The sequence below is a fragment of the Betta splendens genome, chromosome 7 (genome assembly GCF_900634795.4).
Source record: "Betta splendens chromosome 7, fBetSpl5.4, whole genome shotgun sequence".
Taxonomy (NCBI): domain Eukaryota; kingdom Metazoa; phylum Chordata; class Actinopteri; order Anabantiformes; family Osphronemidae; genus Betta; species Betta splendens.
In genome coordinates, this window is record NC_040887.2 from 17,063,395 (window position 1) to 17,088,274 (window position 24,880).

At 44.5% G+C, this 24,880-nt stretch overlaps 3 protein-coding genes across 6 annotated transcripts; 1 reads left to right on the forward strand and 2 right to left on the reverse strand.

Annotated features, from left to right (window-relative positions):
• Positions 1-1,508: 1,508 nt before the first annotated feature.
• On the reverse strand, positions 1,509-7,969 carry gdap1l1 (ganglioside induced differentiation associated protein 1-like 1). 2 transcript variants are annotated; one of them, XM_041071447.2, is made up of 6 exons: positions 7,841-7,969; positions 3,698-3,890; positions 3,160-3,333; positions 2,806-2,900; positions 2,110-2,224; positions 1,509-2,036 (listed from the first exon to the last, which is right to left on the reverse strand). In XM_041071447.2, exons 2-6 carry the CDS (start codon positions 3,801-3,803, stop codon positions 1,693-1,695), a joined length of 834 nt encoding a protein of 277 aa, XP_040927381.1. In that variant the 5' UTR covers positions 3,804-3,890; positions 7,841-7,969; the 3' UTR covers positions 1,509-1,692. The 2 variants fall into 2 exon arrangements, with proteins under 2 accessions (XP_040927381.1, XP_029011565.1); XM_029155732.3 differs by lacking the exon at positions 7,841-7,969 and adding an exon at positions 6,907-7,451.
• On the forward strand, positions 7,903-18,751 carry jph2 (junctophilin 2). Of its 2 annotated transcripts, none has more exons than XM_055510414.1 (7): positions 7,903-8,040; positions 8,652-9,569; positions 10,927-11,743; positions 16,057-16,175; positions 16,268-17,139; positions 17,320-17,418; positions 17,501-18,751. In XM_055510414.1, the coding sequence occupies exons 2-6, from the start codon at positions 9,191-9,193 to the stop codon at positions 17,398-17,400; spliced, it is 2,268 nt and encodes a 755-aa protein (XP_055366389.1). In that variant the 5' UTR covers positions 7,903-8,040; positions 8,652-9,190; the 3' UTR covers positions 17,401-17,418; positions 17,501-18,751. The 2 variants fall into 2 exon arrangements, 1 of the variants encoding a protein (XP_055366389.1); XR_003786386.3 differs by lacking the exon at positions 7,903-8,040 and having other exon boundaries at positions 8,669-9,569; positions 17,501-17,709; positions 17,863-18,751.
• Positions 18,752-21,147: 2,396 nt separating this feature from the next.
• LOC114858462 (tubulin alpha-1A chain) lies at positions 21,148-24,061 on the reverse strand. 2 transcript variants are annotated; one of them, XM_055510279.1, is made up of 3 exons: positions 23,901-24,061; positions 22,797-23,019; positions 21,148-22,693 (listed from the first exon to the last, which is right to left on the reverse strand). In XM_055510279.1, the coding sequence occupies exons 1-3, from the start codon at positions 23,901-23,903 to the stop codon at positions 21,477-21,479; spliced, it is 1,443 nt and encodes a 480-aa protein (XP_055366254.1). In that variant the 5' UTR covers positions 23,904-24,061; the 3' UTR covers positions 21,148-21,476. The 2 variants fall into 2 exon arrangements, with proteins under 2 accessions (XP_055366254.1, XP_055366255.1); XM_055510280.1 differs by lacking the exon at positions 23,901-24,061 and having other exon boundaries at positions 21,148-22,457; positions 22,545-22,693.
• Between the last annotated feature and the right edge of the window lie 819 nt (positions 24,062-24,880).

Genomic DNA, 24,880 nt, shown 5'->3' on the forward strand with positions numbered 1-24,880 from the left:
ATCTTTCTGTAAGAACAATCTAGCTTTGTACAAATGGTGAACTCCAGCAGATTTGTTTTCCTGCTCAGTATCGCTGAGGGGTGCAGCACAGCACAGGTGCTCCAGACGTCACATCAGGCAACATAACATTTGTGGTTTCGATAGTGGTTGTAAATGTTGGTCAGTGAGACAAATGGTGTCAGTGGATTCATCACAAAAGTACCCAATAAAACACACAGAGTAAACCTCTGAAGAACACTGATGCAGAATTTACTGCCAGTTCAGCCAAGTGTGACATCTGTGCTAGTGGACCAGTGTGTGTGGTGTTATATGGTGAACTGAGCCTTGTGTGTAGGATGAACAGCTGAAATGGGACAAATTAAATGAGCATTAAAACAAGAAACGACTTTTTCCTGGTTGTGTAACTATTACTGTCACATTTGTTTCAGTCCTGCTGGGGTTAACACAGTATGAACGAACACAACCTAAGCTGTGCACCATAATAAACAGAACCATTGTTCATTTACAAATGTGGACCTGATACTGTAGCTGCATATGCAGGCTGCTGCATCTAAATAAAAGGCAAACAAGCAGCTCAACAGTGTTTGTTTTTCATCAGTGAAGGTCAGTGCTGTTACAACACATCAATTTACTTCTCAGGCCCTATGTTCTACTTCAACCGTGATTTAAATTTTAATTTAAAATTAAATTAAATTTTTTTTTATTTAAATTTCACTAACCATATCTTTGTGTGCTGTAGGCCCAGATGTTTCAGCTCTGACCTGATGCGTGTATGACATCATCACAACCAGTCGTGGTTCTATGAATGGTGGGAAAATCTACATAGAAAATCTGAAGCTTAGCTCAGATGAAAAGACAAAAGTCCCTAACAAATGTTCAAAACCAGGTAAAGGTGCTCTGTCCAAAGGTAATTCACTACACAGTCATATCAGTAAACCCAAAATAAAGAAGTAAGCTTAGGTTTGGAAAAGCTGTACCTTGTTCTCACTGACATGTAGACTAGCTGGGCCTACAGGATGCTTCTGTACTGTACATTTTGACTAATGCCCAAGTAGTAATAGTAGTTAGTGATGTTACAAAGTGAGAGGTTTTGAACATTAAGTTGTGACAACACTGTATCTGGAAACAGCTACGACCCAACTTGCAGATGACTGTTGTGTTTAAGCTTAGAAGCATCAGCAGTTATTTAATTAATAAATGAATCTAATGATGGGTTAATAATTGGTGTCAGTAGTGGTTTTGTTACCTTTGGACAGTGACCGTTTCACCCGTTTCCACGTTGGCCTCCATCTGATCACTGGCTGTGACGGTTTCTGGCAGACAGGGCTCCTCTACCCGTCTCTGCGGTTGTACTGGTTAAACCTCAGCAGGTGAAGGAGTGAGGAGCAGGTATGAAAAGGATCATAAGAAGGTCAGGTTAAACCGTGGTTCTCTCTGTGAGTGGACCTGCCTCCAACTAAACACCCGGACTCGCAGGCAGAGTCAAATGAACTTGACCAAAGCCTTGATTACCAGAAAATGTGCTGTCGAGAATATTTTATTATGGAATGTTTTAATATGTCTTTGTTCAACCAGGTAAGTAATAGTGTTCTCTATATAGATTCATTATGTTTCCTGCAGTCATAAAACATTACAGAAAAGTTGAAACATCACACAGATACACAGACATTTACCAGAACAACGGGGCATTCACTACATGTATTTCTTTTTTAAATACCAATAGGCAAAATAGCCCATTCCTCCGAGGGAGCCCATGAGGAACGACGCCCCAAAGAAGGAGGGTGGCTTCTTTTTTACCATGCGGAAGGCGTTGGGTAGGACCGCAGACAGCAGCGTTGTGTGGATGTCGCCCAGGACCTTCCGGAAAGCAAAACGTTTCTGCACTCGCACAAAAAATGACTGCAGGTTGGGTCGGCTGCCGTCCTCCCAGTATTTCTTAGAAAGTCCCAAGAACTTGAGCCTGTGCAACAAGGCTCCCAGACAGATATCAGCTAGTGTAAAGTCAGTTCCACAAAGCCACAGCTCACACTTTTGACCTGTGGGACAGAAATTAAGCATGAACACTGATGGAAATGTTCACAACATGTTATGGTGATTGTTTGGTCGTACCTTGATACTCTAGTTTTCTTTTCTCCAGTTCAGCTTCCACTTGGTCTAAAACCATGGCCAACTCCCCCAGAATCTTCTTCAGATAGTTCACATTATCATGGTCCAAGATCTTTGCCTGCCAGTCATTAGAAGAAGAAAAGGTATGTGTAGATTTTGTATCCTGGAGTGCAGCTCTGTCCTGTCTCACTATAGAATTTCTATGTAGGAGCCTTTTAGCAGGAAAACTCTTACAAATCACATCACATCTTTCTTGGCAGCATAGTGGTTCACAGCATAAAGGACCTGGGCCTGATTCCCAGAGTTGCTCGGGAACCTTTCTGTCTGGAGTTTATGTTGAGAAATGATTGGCAGCTTCACACAGAAACATTGTGTATCACAAATCTTTAAAGGGGTTTAAAACGCTTAGAATGTCCAGGATGAGGTTTCAGGTTCAGAGAGTCAAACTGTATCTTTAAATACTTTTAACACATCTTTAAACTGACATTAATCCAGATGTTTTCCCTAAATGTTCCTGCAGGTAATAAAAGGTAAACGTGAAATCCCTGTTTGTGTTAAGGAAGTATCTCAGTATCATCATTATTAAAGTTTTCTGCTTATTATTAATGTTGATATATTTTGGTTCCTTTACAGATTTAAATATCATATAAACAACTATTAAAGACCAGCATAGATAGAAGTTAACTGACACACACACACCATGAGCTTTTTCTGCTTGGACAGGTACGGTTCTGTGAGCTGAGGCTCCTCGTGGTCCAGCTTCATCAGCTCCGTGGCAGCGTTGGCCAAGTGTCCTGAAATCACACAGATACACAAACAGGACACATTAACGGTGCTTTGAGATACTTGTGGACCTTTTACTCAATCAGGTCCAAGAGGCTCAATATCTAGGAGCATTACCATATGTAGTAGTGATGGAGGCTGTGAAATGTCTTTGTAGATTCTCACATTTTTAAGACATATGATGTTGATCAGAAGCAGCCAATGGGAGCTGGTTACATCTACAATCTAGAGGACAATCTAATGTTATGTCAGTGAGCTGACTTGACTTACTACGTATTTCTGCAGTGGCGTACTTTGGGATCATAGAGTCAGTGGTGAGCTCTGGGTGGAGGATGCATCCGTGTGTGTAGGCGTCCATGGGTAGACCATCCAGCAGCTGACGGTACTGCTGCACACGCTCGTGGAGAGGCGAGTCCTTGTCGGGAACCAGCTGAGCCACCGAGTCTGCAGGTGAACACATCAAAAAGAGAAGTCATTTAACAGAAAGGCAGTGACGACTTTGTGTGACCTGCTAGTTCAACATCTTAGAGGCCTTTTTTTAGGCCTCGACACTGAAGGTCCTGGTTTGACCCAACACCATCCAGAGAAGCTGCAGTGACCTATGCTCCTGAAACCAGGCTGCTCCAGCTCCTGGCTGTACAAATACTGTCCATGACAAAGATGAACATGCAGCCCAGCTCAGTCCACTCTCCACTGGGAACAGATCTGACTTACTGGTAACAAGGCTCCACCAGACTCCAGCTCTGGTTGAACAGAACGCTCATCAGCGTTAAACCCGAGAAACTGCCTCATTAGATCATTACTGTACCTCCTACAAAGGTTTTCTCCAGGTAGTCAATGATCTGGTTGTAGTCACTGATGATGGTGTCCCCATGGAGGAAGACGGGCACCTCCTCACCCAGGTTCAGCCTCATGAACCACGGCTCCTTTTGTTCCTGGAGTGGCAGGCTCACGTCCCTTTCCTCACAAACCAGACCCTTCTCACTAATGACTAGACGCACCTGCAGTAGAAGAAAAGGTTTACATTTAGATACACCTCAGCTACAGACTGAATCATCTGGAGGATCACAACAGACAAGACGTTCTGCTATGTTACGAAAGTAAACGCACTATACCCAAAGCACAGCTGACAGTTTTAATGGTTCAGAAGTTGTTTGTTATCCAGAACAAATTTGCCAAGTTATGTGGTGTGTTCTCTTAAATTATTTAGTCAACAAAGCAAAACATCCATTTTTTGTGTGATCAAGCATTAGACACAGCAGTTAGTGGGGATATGATTACAGAAGTATATATTCTACTGAGCATAGTCAGACACAGTGGAATGGATGAGACTGAATGATTTCGTACAGATGTGAAAGAAGCCTTTAAAAGTTAAGGACACAATGAAGACTTTGAAACAATAGCTCCATTTCAGATGATTATAAAACGTAAGAACTGGCAGCATCAGAGCTAAACGTCAGAATCAAAGGTAGCAAATTACAGGAAGTCAAGCAGAAAGTTTGTTGCAAACTTCAGACATCATAACTTAACAGTTTGCAGTTTAGGCTCAACAGACTCCTCCAGAACGTGGAGGGAACGTGGTGTGAGTGGGTCAGTAGCTAAAACCCTGAAGGCTGGTCCAGTCCTAGATCCTCCTCAGGACCCAAAGTCAACAATCCTCTAAAATACAGGAGCAATAATCACAGATTTTCAAACAATAAGCTCCTTCACAGAAACAAGATCTCCACTCAGCCCTTAACAGGCAGAACTCCACAGAGTAGTTATCATTAGATGGCAGAGAAAAAGGAGAACAACTTCCTCCACCTTACCGATGAACTTACAGATCAGATTATAATGAATACAAACAGTCCTGCTCCACCACAGAGGGAACACGGAGACAGGGACACATCTGACCCTTGAACAAACCACTCAAAGCCCTATTCGTTCACTGGTAACAAGTTCCAAGTTCCTCTTGACAGAAATCAAGTGGGATATATTTGTTGTCAGAGCACAAAGAACAAGAAAATCAAACAGTCACAGCAGAATAATCAGACAAACTAGCAGCAAATGTCACATTTGAATCTCAGTTAATGCTACTTCAGGGTCAGGTCTCGATGCTGCCCAGTGACACGGCCGCTGCTGCATCAAGAGTTGGTTATATAATAACATTACTCACACTGGAAGTCAAACCACCACCAGACCTAACAGTGACTGACATTATCAAACAGCTGAACACAGAAGCTGCACTCAAGGTGTAAATCTCTGATCTGCAGCCTTTGATGTTGTCAGATCCACATTGTTGTGTGGAGTCTGCCGATAAATGTCCTGTCGCTCCAGGCATCAGCATCCAACCATCACAGCCATGAAGCTTTATCAATTCAGAGGACAAGGGAAATTAAATAAAACTGCTTCCTCTTTCCTCGGGAACTTTCTGAGGCCTCCACAGACTTTAAATAAGGATGAAAATGTCTACACAGAAACCAGACGCAGACGTGACTGTGTCGTAATCACATCCTGATGATCTGAGTGTTTACAGTTCATTCAGATTCATTTTGCAAGTCACTCAAGAGTGAATGCACGTAACGAACATCGTTCAGGCATCGTAACGCAGCACGACCTGTCACATCTGTGCAGTAAATAGAACATAGTCAGGATTGTTGTACAAATCCACCTGAGCTTTGTGACTGTTGTGTTTGAGTGGCAGGAGTTACACATGACTGAGGTGATAATCAGCAAAGTGAGCCTGGTGTTTGTCCTCTGCTGAGTGACAACGAGCACAATCAGCCACTCAAAGGTGTAACAGCAGACAGAGACTGAGCATCGGCTCAAGGTTGGAGACAAATACACATATAACAAGACAGAGCCACGCGGTGTGAAGGCTACTACTGATCTGTGGTGAGTTCAAACTTTAACATAAAATACGCAGACATCAGTAAATCAAAAGCTTCTGGAATTAGATTACATAAATATGAGGAACTTGTGAGAAAGATGTTTTTAAAGAACGATGTCCTGACTTTAAGACAGTTTTGTTCCCACATTACAGATGTTTACTACAACGATGTAACTAAACACACGTGGAGATCGGAATGATTTAGGTTTATGCTAAGGGTGGTTTACTGCTCATCACTCATGGCTGGTCCAACTGAATGTTTGCATGTTCTCCCTATATTTGCCTGGGTTCTCAGGCAGTCACCTCACCTGCCCTGACTCTGTGCACTGCATGTGGTTCTGTGATGGACCAGTGACCCGGCCGAGTGCCTGCCTCCCCCTAAGTATCATCTGGGATGGTCTGCAGCAGCAAAGATGAGCTTCCTATCTGACTAGAAACAGACATTTTCTACTGCACTGTTCATCTTAGACGTTTATACATCTTTTATCAGTTCTGCTCATCCAGTCAACAGACAGCCATAAAACCCTGGAGACACTGTGACATTACCAAGCTCATTTATTGTCTCTTACTTAAAGGTCCGAAGCTTTACACACATTAAACCTTACTCAGTATGACTGGTAAACTAGCTGTTATTTGGCTATTTGCTTTAACTTGTTGTTGGTGCAGTTGAAATAACCAAATGACATTTTTACAAGCTTCTGGATAATAAACGTACATTTCTAGCAGAAGAGGATGGTGCCTTTGTTTTCTTATTGCACCTTCATCATTTGATCTATTATTTATATGTCACACTGTGTCAGAGCGCATTGGCTGGAATCACATCTATCGGCTGCACAGTCAAAATGGCTTCAATGTGTCAGTAAAGGACTTTAACTGGTGACAGTGTTTAACGCTGTGGAATATTGAGCATAAAGACAGAATATTGAGCACTAATCGAGATGTATGTCGAGGAAATGAGCTCCGGGCTGCAGCAGCTTCACCGAAGCTCAAAATGCAGGATCACATTTATGTTCCTGACGTTAGGTGCAGGTACAAACATATACACAGAACGTGCTTTGAGCACACGAGAAGCCAACACAGGTGCTACACAGGTGCGTGTCACGCAGACAGACACCTCCATTTTCAAGCTCTGCGCTGTTGTTTGTTACCTTCTGGGAGGTGAAAGACTGCGTCCAGTGGTACAAAACGAGCCTGTCTTTATTGAAGGCTTTGGGCTCTGCCGTCGGTTCCTCGCACTCCTCTCCGTCTGTTAATTTGCCGTCTTCATCCATGGATAAGATGGGCCACCAGCTACAATTGGTGGGGGTAACATGGTTGGAAGACGCCATGACAGAGCGTTTTGTGCGTGTGGAAGAGGGGAGCGAGGAGGAGAAGAAGAGGAGAGAGAGGCAGGGAGGAGGAGATGGGGGCTCTAGCTCAGCATCATCTGTTCTCGCGGCAGCAGCGTCCGTCAGAGTCGGAGAGCTCCGGTGCTGAAATCGGCTTCACCTCCGAAGGCAGAGAGCGAAACTCACGCGCGCGCACGTCCAACGCAGCGATCTCCGAACTCTGAGCGCTGTTACTCACAATTAAATCTACGTGTGACAGTATTACATCACATAACGATGTGAGCTACAAACATGCGCAGTGGACAGTCACGGAGGGAACGTTTCAGGAAGGTCAAGCGGCTCCTATAAGGACAACAGGACAGTATGAGGCTTATATAACGCGTGTCCAGCTACTGAGATCCACACTAAATAACTAGAGCTATGGAGGCTCAAATGCTTTTATTCTACAGTCTCTTACTTAGTTTATATCACACACACACACACACACACACACACACACACACACACACACAAAATTAAATTATAATAAGCAAGCCGCATTTTACAGTGTAGGTTCAAGATTCAAAAACCTTTATTAATTCCAGAGAGAAATTGTTTTACCTACTTATGGTTGCTCTCAGTACAAACAGAAAAAAGGGAACCACCACAATTGGCTTGGATTATTTGCTAGTTCAAGTGTTCATCAAATTGTAATAGTTTATTATACCTATTTACTATTCAATATTTCATACACAGTGTTATGTTTCATACTTACTTCCGGTTTTGCCGTCTTGCGCTGAATGCTCCACTTCCGGTTACACTTGCTACATTTGCAAGAACTTTACACACCTGTATGCTCTTCTCAGTCTCAGTATAATATATGTGTAGATATATCCCATCTGATCCACAGGAAGATCGTCAGTGTGTTTTCCTACAAACCTTCAGAGCAGATACGTTCTATGTTTTCCCCTTCATGTAAGTCTCTGTTTGATTTTTACCAGGCCATGTTTTAAGACCTGGAGGAGGATTCTTCAAATCCTGTTCTGGACCAAGGTTTCATGTCAAGTTTATGAGTTCATGTGGAGGAATTCATTCATTTCAAGAGCTTTTACTTTAGAGTCAGGTGTTCCATTCTGAGGATACAGAGACTGCTATTTTACCAAGTGTCTGACTGTTTTTACCTTTACCTTCTACTCTACTTTTTTTCTTCCATGCGATGGACAGTGAAATGTTTGTACCCAGGATGCTTTGCGGTTTGGTTTAGTGGCTTTTTCCTCCAGGTTTCTGCATCGTTGTAGTTTCTGACTGTTTCCAGCAGAGGGAGTGAAAAGAAAGAACACCTGTACAAAGCTTTCATTGATCGTGAGAAGTTTGTGTTTTTGATATATAATAGTTTACTAAACGTTTCCTAAAGTTATCCAAATCTTTATGATATTCTATGAGGTTATAATTGAAATGTAGGTTACACCGTGAAAATGCCGTAATAGCGTACATCAATAAACACGTGCTGTTAAATCAAATAATGATGCTGACAAATAAAACTGTGCTGTAACTCTTTCTATTTCCAACGGAATGATAAACTGCAGTGAAGAATGTCCCTGTGTCCAGACGTGGTGAGGATCTGGCCGACTCCTCGCAGACAGCAGGCTATGGATTGGGCTGTATTTTTGGAAGGTGGTGTGTGAGTGTGTGTGGATTGGACGCCTTGTTAGGACTGCGGAGATATTTCCAATAGCAGCGACCGTCAGGAGATACTGTAGCTGGGTGGCAGTCAGGCGCAGGGCGTGGGGGGCTTTTCTGGCCACCTGGAGCAGCCATGCGAGCTTTCTGCGTTATCAAGACACACAACACTAACTAATGAGCGCTAATTGGCTCCGACACAGCATCACAACCAAAGAGTCGAGCATCCGTCGCTGGAGGAACTTGCAAAACAAATTGAGTAAAGTTTCTGTCAAGTGTGCCACGCGCTTCATGGACGCGCGCAGAACCCCCCAAAGCAGAAGAACCCAGCGATAAGCTCGGATGTCCGGTGAAGGTGACGTCAAACTGACGGGGATCTAACCTTTAGCCAGAAAACAGACGACAAGTTTTCTCCGAGGTCTGTGGTGCTGGGCTGCGGCGAGGAATGAGCGGAGGGCGCTTCGAGTTCGACGATGGGGGAGCTTACTGTGGAGGCTGGGAGGGGGGCAAAGCCCACGGCCACGGCATCTGCACTGGACCCAAGGGCCAGGGCGAGTTCTCCGGCTCGTGGAACTACGGCTTCGAGGTGGTGGGAGTCTACACCTGGCCCAGCGGAAACACATACGAGGGCTACTGGTCGCAGGGCAAGCGTCACGGCTTGGGAGTGGAAACTAAAGGACACTGGATTTACAAAGGGGAATGGACTCACGGCTTCAAAGGCAGGTACGGCGTCCGGATCAGTACCGGTAGTGGAGCAAAGTATGAAGGGACGTGGAATAACGGGCTTCAGGATGGATACGGAACAGAAACATACGCCGACGGAGGTGAGAGAGCAGCACGATCCGAATAACCAGATAAACACAGTGGTAGCCTCAATTTAATGACACATGTCAGCACGTGCGCCGACACCGGGGCCTCGCGGAGAAGGATGCGTGATCCAAAGACGCGCGTGACATCCTGGGTTGTAAACAATCAAAGATTCTCCATCACAGTCAGACCGCGCATTAGTTTTTAGACTCTGAGGAAAGTTCAGTGATCTGCTCTACTCACAGAGTGAGTGAGACGCGCAGTGATGGAATCTGAAGCCGAAGTGAGTAGGAGATCATGTAGTGTAGTTTAGAGACGAGCTTTACAAAATGATTGAACGTGTTAAAAATATTTAACAGCTGTGACGCATGAGACCAGAGCAGGTTTAAACAAAGGCTGATTCATTAGACACTCTGAATCAAGTTATGTTGGGGACAGTGTTGGTTTTAAGAGATAAATTAAAGGTGTTTAGCACCTTACAGCCTAAACGTGCAAATCACATTTTTAGGAAAAAAATCCATAAGATATGATAAAATTTCTAAATGTGTTTAATCACATGATCTGATGTGTCACAGTGTTTGACTGATTCTGTCTCTTGAAAGACAATAAGATAAAACCATCACAGACCTGATTCCTCTGTCTTACCTCCATCATCCACTCTGTTGGAGTCTGGTGGTACCTGAATGTGTTATCATCCTTTTAACTGTTAAGTACAGTTGATTGTGCTGCTACAGCATCTGACACTTCAACTTTATGTTTGCGGGTGTAATAATAACCCATAAAGCCCACAACCTGCTGGACTCAGGCTGAAGTCTTACTCTCACCGTATCCACATGTACGTTTTAGCTTGAGTCTTTGTGGTTTGTCAGTGAGCGTATGATTGAATGAATGAGACGTTTCACAGTAAAGACATGTTCTGAGGGGAATGAAAGTGATGATGTTAAACAGTAAATAATTAAGAGATTGCAGTTAATATTCTCAATCCTCCAATCAAAATACAGCCATCATCCACTTTTCGTTAACACACTAAGAATCACAAATAGAAGCTCATGGTGTCGTAGAAGGAGAGGTGAGACCATCAGATCAAGTTAAAATTAAAGGTATCAAAGTGATGATGTCTCACTACAAAGAGAGAGTCTGACCCTAAAAGTCAGGGACCAACTCATACAGTGAATACGAATGTATGAAGTATTCTATGATAGAGTTATATACGTTTTGAAGGTTGAAGGCACTAGAATAATCGAAAAGGCTTAAGGTCATTCATTCACATCAGGAAACCATTATTGTGTGTATTGAATGCGATGTTGTCTTCTGAACCAAAGCCACGTTTGCTTGGTTAACTGTCAACTGTCAACTGTTAACCGCTGGTTGCAGGTACCTTCCAGGGTCAGTTCACCGGCGGCATGCGTCATGGTTACGGAGTTCGTCAGAGCGTCCCCTACGGCATGGCGGCCGTGGTTCGCTCTCCTCTTCGTACCTCCCTGACCTCCCTTCGCAGCGAGCACAGCAACGGCACCGTTCTGCAGCAGGACGTGCCTGTAATCATCACCACCAATACGTCCGGGGAGGAGACGCCCGTCGCTACGCCCGCTCAGCTGGGACCGTCTCGCGGGGGCTTCGCCCTCACCCTCCAGGTGGACCCAGAGGCGATGAAGCCCAAGAAGAAGGGACTCTTCCGCAGAGGCTCCCTCCTCGGCAAGCTGAAGAAGTCCAGCTCCAGCACCTCGCTGTCCAGCCAGAAGAGCAAGCTCAGCTTCCTGAGGACGGAGTCTGCGCTCAGCTCCAACACCAGTGACACCAACTCCACCATCAGCATCGGGGACGAAAGTCTGACCGGAGCCGAAGACTTCCCTCCCATCGAGGCCGACATCGACGCCACCACCACAGAGGTCTACATGGGCGAGTGGAAGAACGACAAGCGCTCAGGATACGGGATAAGCGAGAGGTCCAGCGGGCTGAAGTACGAGGGCGAATGGCTAAATAACCAGAGGCACGGCTACGGCTGCACCACCTTCGCAGAGGGAGGGAAGGAGGAGGGCAAGTACCTGAACAACCTGCTGGTGAAGGCCATGAAGAAGAGGGTGATCCAGCTGAAGGGAACCAAGATCAAGCAGAAGGTGGAGCGGGCGGTGGAGGGGGCTCAGAGGGCTGCAGCCATCGCCAAGCAGAAGGCTGAGATCGCAGCTTCCAGGTGAGAGCAGGGAGAAAGGATGTGGAGACGAATGTGATCTAGTGACCAACACGTCACACACTTTATCACACTTCATCATCCATGCAAACACATGCACGCTCCCTTCAGTGGCCTCTCATAGCAGAAAAGTCTATCTTAATTGATTTGTTGTCATTCTGGTTAGAAGTAGTGATGAGGGAACCTGCTGAGGGGATGTTTAACACTGAAACTATTTTCATGTTTCTCGTTAGATTTGTTTACTGTGATCAGATTTAAAGGAAAACAAAAGCACTTAATTTGAATGTTCATTGTGTTTGAACAGTTTAACAACACGCTCCTGTGTTTACTCAAGGCTTTATTGAAAAATGAAAGGACTAGTTGCAGTTTGGAGCAACCTGGTGGTGTGGTTGTCCTGTGTCTGCGTTAGGTCTCTGGATTATCAAGGTTCTCTCTGGGTTCCCTGGGTTCTCTCTGGGTTCCCTGGGTTCTCTCTGGGTTCCCTGGGTTCTCTGTCCTCCTCTCACTCTCCACACACATGCATTCAGGCTCATCGCTGGCTCTGATTTGCGTGTACAGTATGTTCAGGCCGCTGTGTAAAGCTTTGCCTTTACGGTAGCTTCTGATATGATGGAGTTTGTTTGAAAATGTCACAGACTGAAGTTCGGTTTGTTTCCTTTTGCTCTTAGTTTGTTATGTGTTAAATGACTTTAGTAGTTCCCAAAGATGAGAGAGTGAATGTTCTAATGAATGAGCTGCTTTCAAGTTCACTCAGTCACACATCAGGTTCCACTTTCGACTTCTGATGAGTTTTATTTTCTGTTGTGTTTATATTAAAGTCTATAAACACGAAGATAGAATAAGATTTTAGAATTAAATACTTGTCATCTCTTACTCCGTTTTAGCTGATGATAAAGAAATAGATATGTGCTTTCCTTTAAGGAATAATTGATTAGTTTAAGCCAGTCTGACATCATCGCCTGTGTAAAGTCAAAGATGTTTCACCTCAAACCCCCAGAGCCAAATTGTACCTCACAGTGTAATACTTCTGTTAGCTTGCTTAAACAGTAAATTAATCTGTGAACAAAGTTATTTTCTAATTTGTATTGTTCATACATTGAAACATCTCCCGTAGTTTGACCGTGACCGTACAAGGCAGCACCGTTTTTATCCACATGAATCTGCAGCACCTGAAACGAGCTCAGTGTTTACAGCTCTGAGACTTGTGCTGATGAGCTGCAGACCCCTGTCTGAGCGAACCCTAATCTAAATATTGTTCTGTGGGGACACGCTGTATGAGACGTACGGGCCACAGTCCATCGCATCAGTGATCCAGTTCATGCAGAGTCACGTTGACGTAGCAGAAACTTGAATTTATAGTATTTACAGTCCAGACGTTCTGCCTCAGAGCCTCCCTGGTGGCTTTGACCTCACCTGCATCTGACCTCATGGACGCAGGAGCAGAGGAATCTCCCGACTTTTGCTTTTGACTTTTAGCTTCTGACAGTTTGTGTTGTGCTGGCTGCTATTGTCTGGGAAAGGACCTGTGCTGCAGAACACGGTGTAAATGACGCACACTTGGGCCTGTGGTCGCTGAGAAGCTCTGACTAAATATGGACAGGACTCTTGCTGTATCACAATCACAGGGGAATGCAACAGCTGATTATCCTCTGCTTCCCTCCCCCCTCAGGCCCCATCTTTGCTGCCTGGTCACAGATACATCGAGCCCCTTTGTCTTGGAGCCTGTTTTTTCCGCACACGTTTTATTGATATTGATACGTTTGTGTTGTTTCAGATAATCACACTCACCTGGTGCTTCACTAAGATGCAGGGACGCTGTCACTTCAGCTGCTCTGCCAGCCAGTAGCACATAACACATCTCAGTCGTCAGCAATGGTGTCAAATGGTTCCCCAGATATAAATATGACACAACTCATAAGCAAGTGCTTGGGTATAAAGGGTTAGTGTCTATATGTACCACACCTAGCTTCAGTTGTGCAGGTTGGGTTACGTACTGTTGCTGATCTAAGCATTTTGTGCTGTTGACTGACCAACGTAGCCTGAAGTTACTTATTCAACAACCTGTTATGTCCTAAGGAAGTTATGCATTGTATCGACTAATGACACTAATGTAGAGAATCAGTTCGTATTAAATGCATGTATTCTGGGCTACGTGGTCATAATGTATTCTCATCATGTCTGCGTCTGCACAGTCCAGACAGACGACTAGTAGCCTCTGCCAGGACAACGGCAGCATAACAAAGAAATAGATGCTCACACGCCAGCAGCGTAGTCCCAGATTTTAAATGCACAGTGTGTTTTATTCTGTAAGTGTCTCCCCTTGCAGCTGACGGCTCATCACTCCTCAGAGCACAACGAGTTTCTCTTCAGGACGGCCCTAAAAGCTTAAATGGTATTTAGGTCATAGTGTCAAGTGTCATGTTTGGTTGCAGAGAAACGACCAACACAGGCTGCAGTTATATAACCTACAGAGTGTGTAGATCATCGGAGCGTCTAGTCATCGTCTGATCACTGATTATCTGGTGCAGAACATGTAGTCATGCATTGTTTTAGGTCGTTATATTAAAAACCGATCACACAATGATAATTCTTTTGTTTGTCAGAGTCCATTAACTTCTCTAAGGTTAATAAAGGGTTTGTGGACAAACTGTTACGTGATCAATTTCAAGGCTGCAGAGAATGAGGCTTGATGTGAATGAAATGCAGAGTTAACACAGTTAGTGCCATCATCTACGCATATCTATACGTTAACTGCAGATGTTTTACGTGGATAATAAAAGTGATAAGCTCACAGTACAGTCATCAGCTAATAAATGTCTATTCTTGCCCCTTCAATAGAATCCCCTCTGTTTTTGAGTCTGTGGTGATAAGCTCATATAAACGTCTTCTCTTTCGTGTCTTGTCCTCCTCATGCGTTCAGACCGAACGGCACAAAGGCTGTCACAGTTCAGGCCCAATCGTCCTGAGTTGTTCTGTTCACAAAACCTTGTAGCAGACGGACAGAATGACCAGACGAGACCTGGGGTTTAATACAGTCTGCATCTGAAATGCTCACGTGTGACTCCATCATTAGCACTTTACAGTTAGTGGTGAACACTTACGTGTGGCAGGGACATGGACTAGTATGTGGTCTAAGGTCGATGTGACTTTTCTGATTATGAGTTCTATTCTCATGCGTTTTGTTTCAGAGCTGTCCCCGTTTCCCATGACCCGTCTGTCTGCACTCGTTTTTTCCACTGACTCTTATTCCCCTGATAACTAGCATGTGCACAAACTGTATTTTTATTTACAGATCAGCCTTTGACACTTTGACACTATGACTGATACTCTCTGCAATGCATCAGTACCCACACTCCTAATTATTAGGTATATTCATGTCAAAATCATCATGCGTTCAGTATAAAATCACATTTTACAGATTTCTTCAACCGACACAGTTTGAAGACTTCAGCCTCCCATCTTGTCATTCACTTTCTTTGTGTCTTGGCTTGGATTGCTGGCGGGGAAGCGATGGTCCTTTGTAATATGTGATGTGACAGGTGCAAAGTTTTCTATCTGGTGTTTGTCTAACGTAGTTTACAGCTGCAGTGCACTGTTACACACTACTTGTGTCTGTGGTCAAGTTGCCCCCTGGTGTGGGTGAGTTTACAGTGGCTGGGTCTCTTCCTGCCCCCATGTACTACAACATATCAAAGTGTATATACCTATATATACTGTATATAACTCAAAGGGAACTGACTGCTGTGCAAGTGGACCTTTTTTATTTGTTGCTTGTTCTTCAGTTTCAGCCAAATTTTGAAAAACATAGACTGTTTATGAGTAAACTTTCTCTTCTGCCAAATATATGTCTGAAAAATCAGCAGTAACTCATTTTGATCCTTGTGATCTTAAATTGTTTGGTTATTTGGGTTGAGATCAAAGTCAAGCAGCATTAATGAGTGAGTGGGGTTGTATTAGCTCCTGCTTGTGTAACTGTATATTTATGACAGTCGGACATTTTGAGTCATATGAGAACTTCGGTTCCACTCTCTCATCTGTTTATAAGCTACAGGCAGCAGCAGGAGAGTTAACATGGTTCTGTAGCAGAGACTTCAGCCAGTATCTCGGGTTCATACAAGAGTCAGTTCTTCTGGTCATTTGGTTCATTTTGTTAAATTTAGACAAACCCTGCTGTCATTGATGTAAGTGTGTGTTTATTATGCAATTACACCTGTGTCTGAATGGACAGGTTCTTCCAATAGCTCATGGTGATATGAATAAAATCAAAGTTCTGTGTGATTTCTGCTTTCGGCTGTAATGAATCATGTTGCCTGCAGAACAACTCACGCAAAAGCCAAGTCAGACGCTGCTGGTCAGGCTGCTCAGGCCTCCAACACTGAGTCCAGCATAGCCAGGCTGGTGGCTAAAGAGCTGTCGCCTTCCTTCTACCAGCCAGGTCAGTGTTCTCACAGCGTGAAGCAGCAGAATGTCATATTATGTGTCACAGTTTTCCAGGGTCACAACACTGATTAGTCTAATCCCACACAGGTCCTGAGTATCTGAAGAAGAGAATGTTGCAGGAGGTCATTGAGGGTAATGAGAACACAGACACTGTCATGCATGAACCCCTACTAGCTGAGGAGGAGGCTCTGCCCACCCCCCCAGAAAGCCCGCTCATGAATGAGCTGGACCACCTCATGCCTGGCTCTTCCCCAGGCCGCACCCCCTCCCCGAGCCCAGGCATCATTCTAAAGGAGGAGCCCAAGCTGCTCCGTCCAGGAAGCTGGAGTGAAGACAAACCTGTCAAAGATGATGGCACTAAAGCCAACAAGCCTAGTAGTCGGCCCACTACTCCTTCAGCCTCCGTTTCTGCTCCTATTGTCGTCGCACCTGAAGAAGCAGTGGCCCCCAGCAGCCGCACCCCGTCTAGGACCCCCAGCCGTCAAAGCAACAAGAATGAGCAGGGCTCAGACCTGGAGATCAAGCCCCTCCAGAAGCTGGACTCCAGGGCAAAGCCTGCAGAAACTGCCCCTGTAAGGAACAGCCTCATCTCTCCAGATGAAGAAGCAGCACCGCTCTCCCCCTCTAAGGTGCCCTCTAAGGCTGTCACCCCCGAACCTAAGCCCACTAAGCCCAAGCCTGAAATAGCTGCATCAGTTCATGAACGTGCACCATCCATCTCTAAAAATATAGTGGAGCCCAGGGAGGTGAGCAGGCCGTCCAGCAAAGCAGAGACAAAGCCCGCATCGAAACAGCCCAGCCCGGCTCCAACCCCAAAGCCAGTGCCTGAACCCAAACCCGTAACGAAGCAAGTGGAAGCCAAACCAGTGCAGAAGACGGAGCCTAAAGCCGAAGCCCGACTAAAGGCTATTGTGTCGACACCAAGGCCGGGGGTGGCTTCAGAGTCCTTGGATCTGGAGGTACAGTCACGCTTAGGTCCTGCTGTGCTTGTCAACATAACACAGCATCAGTCTGGAGGTGTAGCTCAGCTCACATTAGCATTGTGTAGACACAGTGTATAGGTCAGATTTACTATTTAAATGTGAACATCCAGCCTTTGTCTGGGAGCATTTCCACACCTTCCTGCACTTGTTTTCCAGGGCCCAAACACCATAATGATCTGCATGGTGATCCTGCTCAACATCGGCCTGGCAATTCTCTTTGTACACATCTTATCATGAGGTTGTCCACCAGCTCAGGTAGTGTGAACACGGTGATGCTGGGTGAGTGGCGCTGGTCTTACTGGCCGTAGTGGGGGAGTAAAGGTCTCTGTGTCTGCAGGTCACCGGCACCATGGGCAGCGACGGCCGTCCTCCTGCCGGTGAGGACCAGAGCTCAGACGCAGAGGACCGTCGTGCAGCAGCTGTTCTCACGGCTTTTGTCTGATGCTCCATGAAGCATCGTCTCTGGAGGACGTTGAGTAACTGAAATGGTGACATTTGCAGGTTAAAGTGGGGGATGTGGGGGAGGAGGATGAGCTTGATGGTGAAGTAAGTGTCCAAATGACATTCATGAATTTTAACTTCCACTTACATGTAAAAGCTTTGAGCTTAAATCTTAACTGATGCTGAGTCAGAACAACAGATCATCATTAACAGCATGTACAGACTGAATGTTTTCTTCTTTGCGCTTTGACTATTTAGATATAAAGATCTCTGCAGCACACGAGTGACGACAAGGATCTCATTGTTTAAATGTCTGGTTGCTTCTACCATAAGAGTTAAACACAAAGTTTTAGGAGCTTTAGAACTGCGTCCTGAGAAGTCTGCGTTTGAGACCATGCTCTGCACTGTGACGTTTTCATTTTCACTGGGATGTATCTGCATTTTTGTCATTGAGCGTATTTGGTTTGAAGCTGATGAACCAAATAGAGACATAGAATAGGAAGCTTATGTATGTGCTGATCGGTTCCTGTGTGGTTTTGCTACAGTCGTGGTGGTTTCAGACAGGAGGTGGTATGTTCTAATAAAATCGAATGATTTAAAACAATCGCTTTATGCTGGACATTGTCAAACTTGCAGCTGTGATGGACGAGCTGTTCCACCGTGTTGTATTCAGGGCCTGCTGTACTTTACACGGCCATGACTTCAACCTTTGTATGCATGAGTGCACTTTGTGTGTATGTGTCTGTATTTTTGTACCAGGTAGACATGGACGTCCTTTCAGCATTCAAACTATTCAGCTTTGAGTCTAAATATATTTATATTCCCTGAAAGAGTCAGTCAGATTACCTCATGACTGTGAGATGGAGAAATACTGACTGACTCCATGTCTTACATTTGGAAGAGCTTTCTTCACGTGTTGTTTAACATTTCTCCATGTTCTTTCACCCATGAATATATGAAGTTGAGATTTATCTACCAAAGCATCAGTAAGAATGGCAGATTAAAAACATGTTAGGTGCAATAAAACTACTTCATTGTAGTCATTTTGTTTTGTCTATTGGTGAAAGTGAAATTATTTCACTGAATCTGAAGAAATGCATTGCATTTTCAACGCTTGAACCAAATAAAGTCTTTTGCAACACTTAAACGTCTTGTTTTAATGAATAATGAGCGTAAAGTCTTGAACATTATGTCGATTGTGACTTCATAACTTTATGCATTATTTCATTATTTCCAGTCTAGTAATACCAGAGAAAGTATTTTTAAACACCACCTGTCTTCCAGGATCAGACACCCCGATCCCTCCCCTGGGCCAGTGAATACCACATCCTATTTTAAAACCAGGCTGGAGTTAGACCTCGTTGAGTTCCCACAGAACTCAAAGCACCCTAAATCAAACCTAATACTGTGGAAACTCTGTCATGAAAACATAATGCTAATAGAATCCTTTGGTAATGTTCCTTTAAGGTTCAAGATTATGAATCGTTTCCGTCATTTGGCAGACAAACGTCTCCTGGTCACTGCTGCCCCCAAGTGACCAGATCATTGCTGTTCATCTCTGATGGTCCATGTTGGTACTGTACATCAGCTTCTGAGACAAGCAGGTCATGTCCCAGCTTTTCAGATCGAGACCTGGACGGCATCATGATCAGCCTTTTCTCTAGTTTCCATCCACAGGTAGACTGAGGCTTATTCATCCTATGCTGCAGGAAGTCTTCATCCTGGACTGACCACCTGGTTTGGGTTGAACACAGCCTCATGGTCACGCAGTGCTCTTTTGTGCCAGACCAGTTGGACTAGTAAAGTAGATGCTGCATTCATTCAAGCTGCTTGTTTCTGCCATCTGGTGGTAGAAACATAATAATACGTAATTACATGTAATGATAGAACCCAGATACCAAAGCAGCAGCATTGATGAACACAACTCTACCAGCAGCGGTCTCATATCACTGAAGAAGGTTTTTCTGGATTTAAGGTCAGAATATAATGGCAAGGATACAGCATTTACACTGGAGATTTGCCTTTCAGTTAGTTAGAACAGACCACTGTCTCCTGTCCACCCCAGGAGAACCAGAGGCAAACACTCCCTCCAGTGGCAGGGTCGGAACCAGAGAACAGAACCTGAGCACCCATGTAGGAAGCTCACTGAAGAAGCTAAACTCGCCTGCAGTTTGGTAGGAGGTTGGTCATCGAGGTCAACACACACACACCCCATCTTATACTTACCTAGCTTCCCAGCTCCATGTGATTTTCCCACTTTTTGGACACTATCTTTGAACTTTTTCAAAAAGGACAGTATTATGGACTGAATAGTTGTTGTAATTTTGCTCTGTGGGCTTGGGATATGCTTAATGTCTAAAAGTTGTTTGTTTGTGTATTTATATCTTTGTTTGCCTGCAGGATCGTAGATAGTTAATAGTATGGGAGTTGCAGTAATACTGTTGTGTACATATAAATGTGGTACCTTTGCAAACGACTTGTTCAATCTATTATTTACCCTTTCCAAACACCTCCATGAGACAAATCTAATCTTCTTGTTTTCTAGTGCATATCTATGGCATAACAACCATAAACCACCTCAGCTAAGGTTCCTATATGTTACACTTTTAAGTGTCCCTTTACACCATGGAGAGTAAAAACAACCCTTCTCCTAAGGACAGAAGGTCATGACACGGAATTCCTCTCAGACATTCACCTGATCATTACACTGGTTGAAACGTGACTTTCAATAAACATCTAATTACTAGCTAAAGTTTTATTATACAAGTTATTACACTGATGTAGATCAACCCTTACAGACAGGGAAGGAGTTGTACTGACTGATGACCACCGTTAGGAAGGATCTCCAGTGGCGTTCTGTGGAGAACTTAATACTGATCAGCCTCTGGCTGAAGGTGCTCCTCTGTTAACATTCCTTATATATAAGGCAGAATTTAAAAGCTCTGTAAAATGGAGGCTATAGTATTCATTCTGAACAACAACAAAATAAATTAAAAGTATCAATTTTAGTATATGAGTTTCAATTTGTATCATAAGTGATACATCAGGTCACAATTTCCTTGCTAAATGCTAAATGTCTTGAACAAACAAGAGGAGTATCAGTTTTTCCACTGACACTGCTTCTTTTCTTTCTTTCTTGTTGACTCATTTGATTTTGTCATTTGTTGTGTCCTCTTCTGAAGCTTCTGGATCTTCCTCATCATTCCTACTATCTAATTTTTCCTCAATCCTTGCAGGAGGACTCCATTTCTCCTCATCTTCTTCTCCTAGCTGCTCCATATCACTGGCATTACCATCCAGAATCATGTTCATAGCCTCTGACACTGTAATGATTTGCCATCTAAAAACTGTAGTATTGAAGCTCCAGGTTTTCTATTTATGAGGATATATTCTGTTTCTGGATCAATTGAATGTTTTTAACTTATATTTAAATCCAGAGATCTCTAAGTTATCCAAGTGTTAAAACTTTAACAGGCAGGTTTAAGATGACAAGCTAATAAAAGAAACCTCTAATGGATCATAAAAAAACACATGCACACACACTTCAGATGTTGAAATTTATTTTGAGCAGAAACATGGATATTGTGTCAGTTTGGCCAAAGACAAACATTTTTCGAATTTGTAAAAAAAAAACACTTGAAGCTTAGGTTTTTTTCAATCCTTTGTGTCCCTTCTCCGTGCTTCTCTGCTCTCCTTCCAACCTAAAACCTGGTAACACCCCTCTAGCTGCTACATAGTTCCTTGTGTCCCAGAAAATTAACATCCATATTTGATATTTTTTCTGACCAGCCAAATTATGATAGGCAAACATTTTTGGAATGTATTTAGGAATGGAATCAATTATTTCCTGTTTAATGCCTTTACGTCCCTTTTTAATACTCTTCTCCTTCCTCCTCTCCCTCACCCTCAATGGAGTCGACCCCCACCTCCTCGTAATCCTTCTCCAGAGCTGCCATGTCCTCTCTGGCCTCAGAGAACTCTCCCTCCTCCATACCCTCACCCACATACCAGTGGACAAAGGCACGCTTAGCATACATCAGATCAAACTTGTGGTCAAGCCGGGCCCAGGCCTCTGCAATAGCAGTGGTGTTGCTCAGCATGCACACAGCCCTCTGGACCTTGGCCAGGTCTCCACCAGGAACTACGGTGGGGGGCTGGTAGTTGATGCCCACCTTGAAGCCAGTGGGGCACCAGTCCACAAACTGGATGGTGCGCTTGGTCTTGATGGTGGCAATGGCAGCGTTCACATCTTTGGGCACCACATCACCACGGTACAGAAGACAGCAGGCCATGTACTTGCCGTGGCGAGGGTCACATTTCACCATCTGATTGGCTGGCTCAAAGCAGGCATTGGTGATCTCAGCCACTGACAGCTGCTCATGGTAAGCTTTCTCAGCAGAGATGACTGGGGCGTAGGTGGCCAGAGGGAAGTGGATACGGGGATATGGCACCAAGTTGGTCTGGAACTCTGTCAGATCAACATTGAGGGCACCATCAAAACGGAGGGAAGCAGTGATGGAAGAGACAATTTGACCGATCAGCCTGTTGAGGTTGGTGTAGGTAGGACGCTCGATGTCGAGGTTCCTACGGCAGATATCGTAGATGGCCTCATTATCTACCATGAAGGCACAGTCAGAGTGCTCCAGGGTGGTGTGGGTGGTCAGGATGGAGTTGTAGGGCTCCACCACAGCAGTGGACACCTGTGGAGCTGGGTAGATGGAGAACTCTAGCTTGGACTTTTTGCCATAGTCCACAGACAGACGCTCCATCAGCAGAGAAGTGAAGCCAGAGCCGGTGCCACCTCCGAAGCTGTGGAACACCAGGAAACCCTGAAGCCCAGTGCACTGGTCAGCCTGGGGACAGAATGGAGGCAGTGAGAAAACACCACATACAATCATGGACTTTAAAGAACCACCTCCTCCAAGCAACAAATGACCCACCAGTTTGCGGATCCTGTCCAGAACCAGATCAATGATCTCTTTGCCAATGGTGTAGTGTCCACGAGCATAGTTGTTGGCAGCGTCCTCCTTACCAGTGATCAGCTGCTCAGGGTGAAAAAGCTGGCGGTAGGTCCCAGTGCGCACCTCATCTGGACAGACAGAAAGCACTGGGAATCAGCTGCTGCCATTCGGAAATGAGGGTCTATTTGGTTAGTTTCATACATTAATATTCAGGTAAGGGACATTTCTCACCAATGACAGTGGGCTCCAGGTCCACAAAAACAGCTCTGGGGACGTGCTTTCCTGCTCCGGTCTCACTGAAGAAGGTGTTGAAGGAATCATCGCCTCCTCCGATGGTCTTGTCACTGGGCATCTGTCCGTCCGGCTGGATCCCATGTTCCAGGCAGTAAAGCTCCCAGCAGGCGTTACCGATCTGGACACCGGCCTGACCAACGTGGATGGAGATACACTCACGCTGTGGGAAGAAAAGACCAAGAGAGATCATGGAGCTGCGCCCATCACAAATGTCCATATTAGTCTATTTACAAAAAAAGAATGCAAAGCAATGATTTAATACTTAATACAACTAAAAAAATGTAAATTAAATTACTAAATGACCAAACAAAAGCTTACATTCATCTACACCTTTACAATAACATTCAATATAAAATGCTAATAAAATGTTATCAATAGTGTCTCTTATATTTCTTTAGCAATGTCTCTTATTATGAAGAATCATTCTTAAAAAGCAGACATAACTTTTTTTTCATTGGCGCAGCTGTTGCTATGCGACCAACATCGCTGCAACTGATGTCAAACCGTTAACTATTTACTTGAGCCGATAACATTAAAAACACTGAATCCAGCCCGTAGTTATACGTAAACTGCGACTTTGCTGCTGTCATCTGACCCGGCGTTAAGTAGGAGCGGTGGTTCTGAGCGGCGTCCGTTTACCAGCTGCATTTTTAATGACTTTCACCGCGGCTCCGTACGGATTCGGTACCGCTGGTGGGTCGCTGAGTCAGACACTAAAGCACCGCACAGCCAACAACACGTTAATCACTGCGTCCGTTGCAGCTGCTCGAACCCTCTTTTGTTCGGTCGACCCGCCACGTACCCATCAGAACCGCGCCAGCTGACCCCCGCCCCACCACCACCGACCCGACTACACCCCGTTTAACACAACGGCTACACGTTTAGCAGCTTTACTTGGGTTTATGATTCAACGAGCTCTTATTCCCACTTTTCCCGCAAATCTTATGTCTGCCTCTCTTCCTCCTGATACCCCAACGCAGGAAGCAACATAAGACAATATAATGCAATATGTAGATCTATTAATTTTTAAAATGTTCTTACCATTTTTTATGATTAGTCGCGCAAGAGGGTCGGAGAAGGTCCTCGATACGAGTCTTACAATTCGACAGTTATGGGGTCGATGTAAGAGATAATGACGCACACGAGCGCGGGCAGGGGTATATATACAAGCGTGCCCCCGGCGCCTAGGGCTGCTCGGCCACCATTGGTCAGTCTAACATTTGTAAGCTATTCACGGTTTTCTATTGGACGATCGTCCGTCGCGCTACAAGAACCGCCCCCCAGACCCCACCCGAGTCCCGACATCCTCCGTTATTGTGCTGAGAGCATGGCGCTTCTCATTGTCAGGAAAATGCTGCGTAATTTTGAGCACGCTGGTACCGGACGGGCCCAGTGTGGCCCGAAGCAAGAATTTTGTATACAGCTGCATATTAAGACGAGACTTCAAAGTACAAAATGGAACAATATAGTAAAATAAATCAGTTATATAGATCCTCTAAATCTACTTAGGATCCTTATATTTTATACGTGACTGATTTCTGACCAGCTGTTAACACATGTGAGTAATTTATGGATACACTCTCCAATTAGATGACAAAACCATCTGTCCATTTTGTCTAATGACAGTATTTTGTTATATGCCATCTGTATTGTCCAGTAGTAGATTTTATACATCGTGCTGTTTCCCATATTCTCTCGTAATAATTTAAGATATTGCATTGTGGTTGTAGATTTTAAAATACAGTAATCATGTCATATTTTACTCACAGTCTTCCAACTATATTTTCGCACTCTATGTGGATAAAAGAGGTCAAAATGTCCAGTCATATACAAGGAGCATGTAGGCCACAGCAGCCAGCAGTGCCCATCCCCCAGCCTGCCCTACTAGGTTTTGCTGTTGCTAGGAAATGAATAATGGCGTTGCCTAGATACTGCCTAGTATCCACACAGACAGGCTTTATCCAACGGTCACGTGACCCAGCCTAAATGGCATCATTAAAGGTCTGCACTGCAGCTGCCTC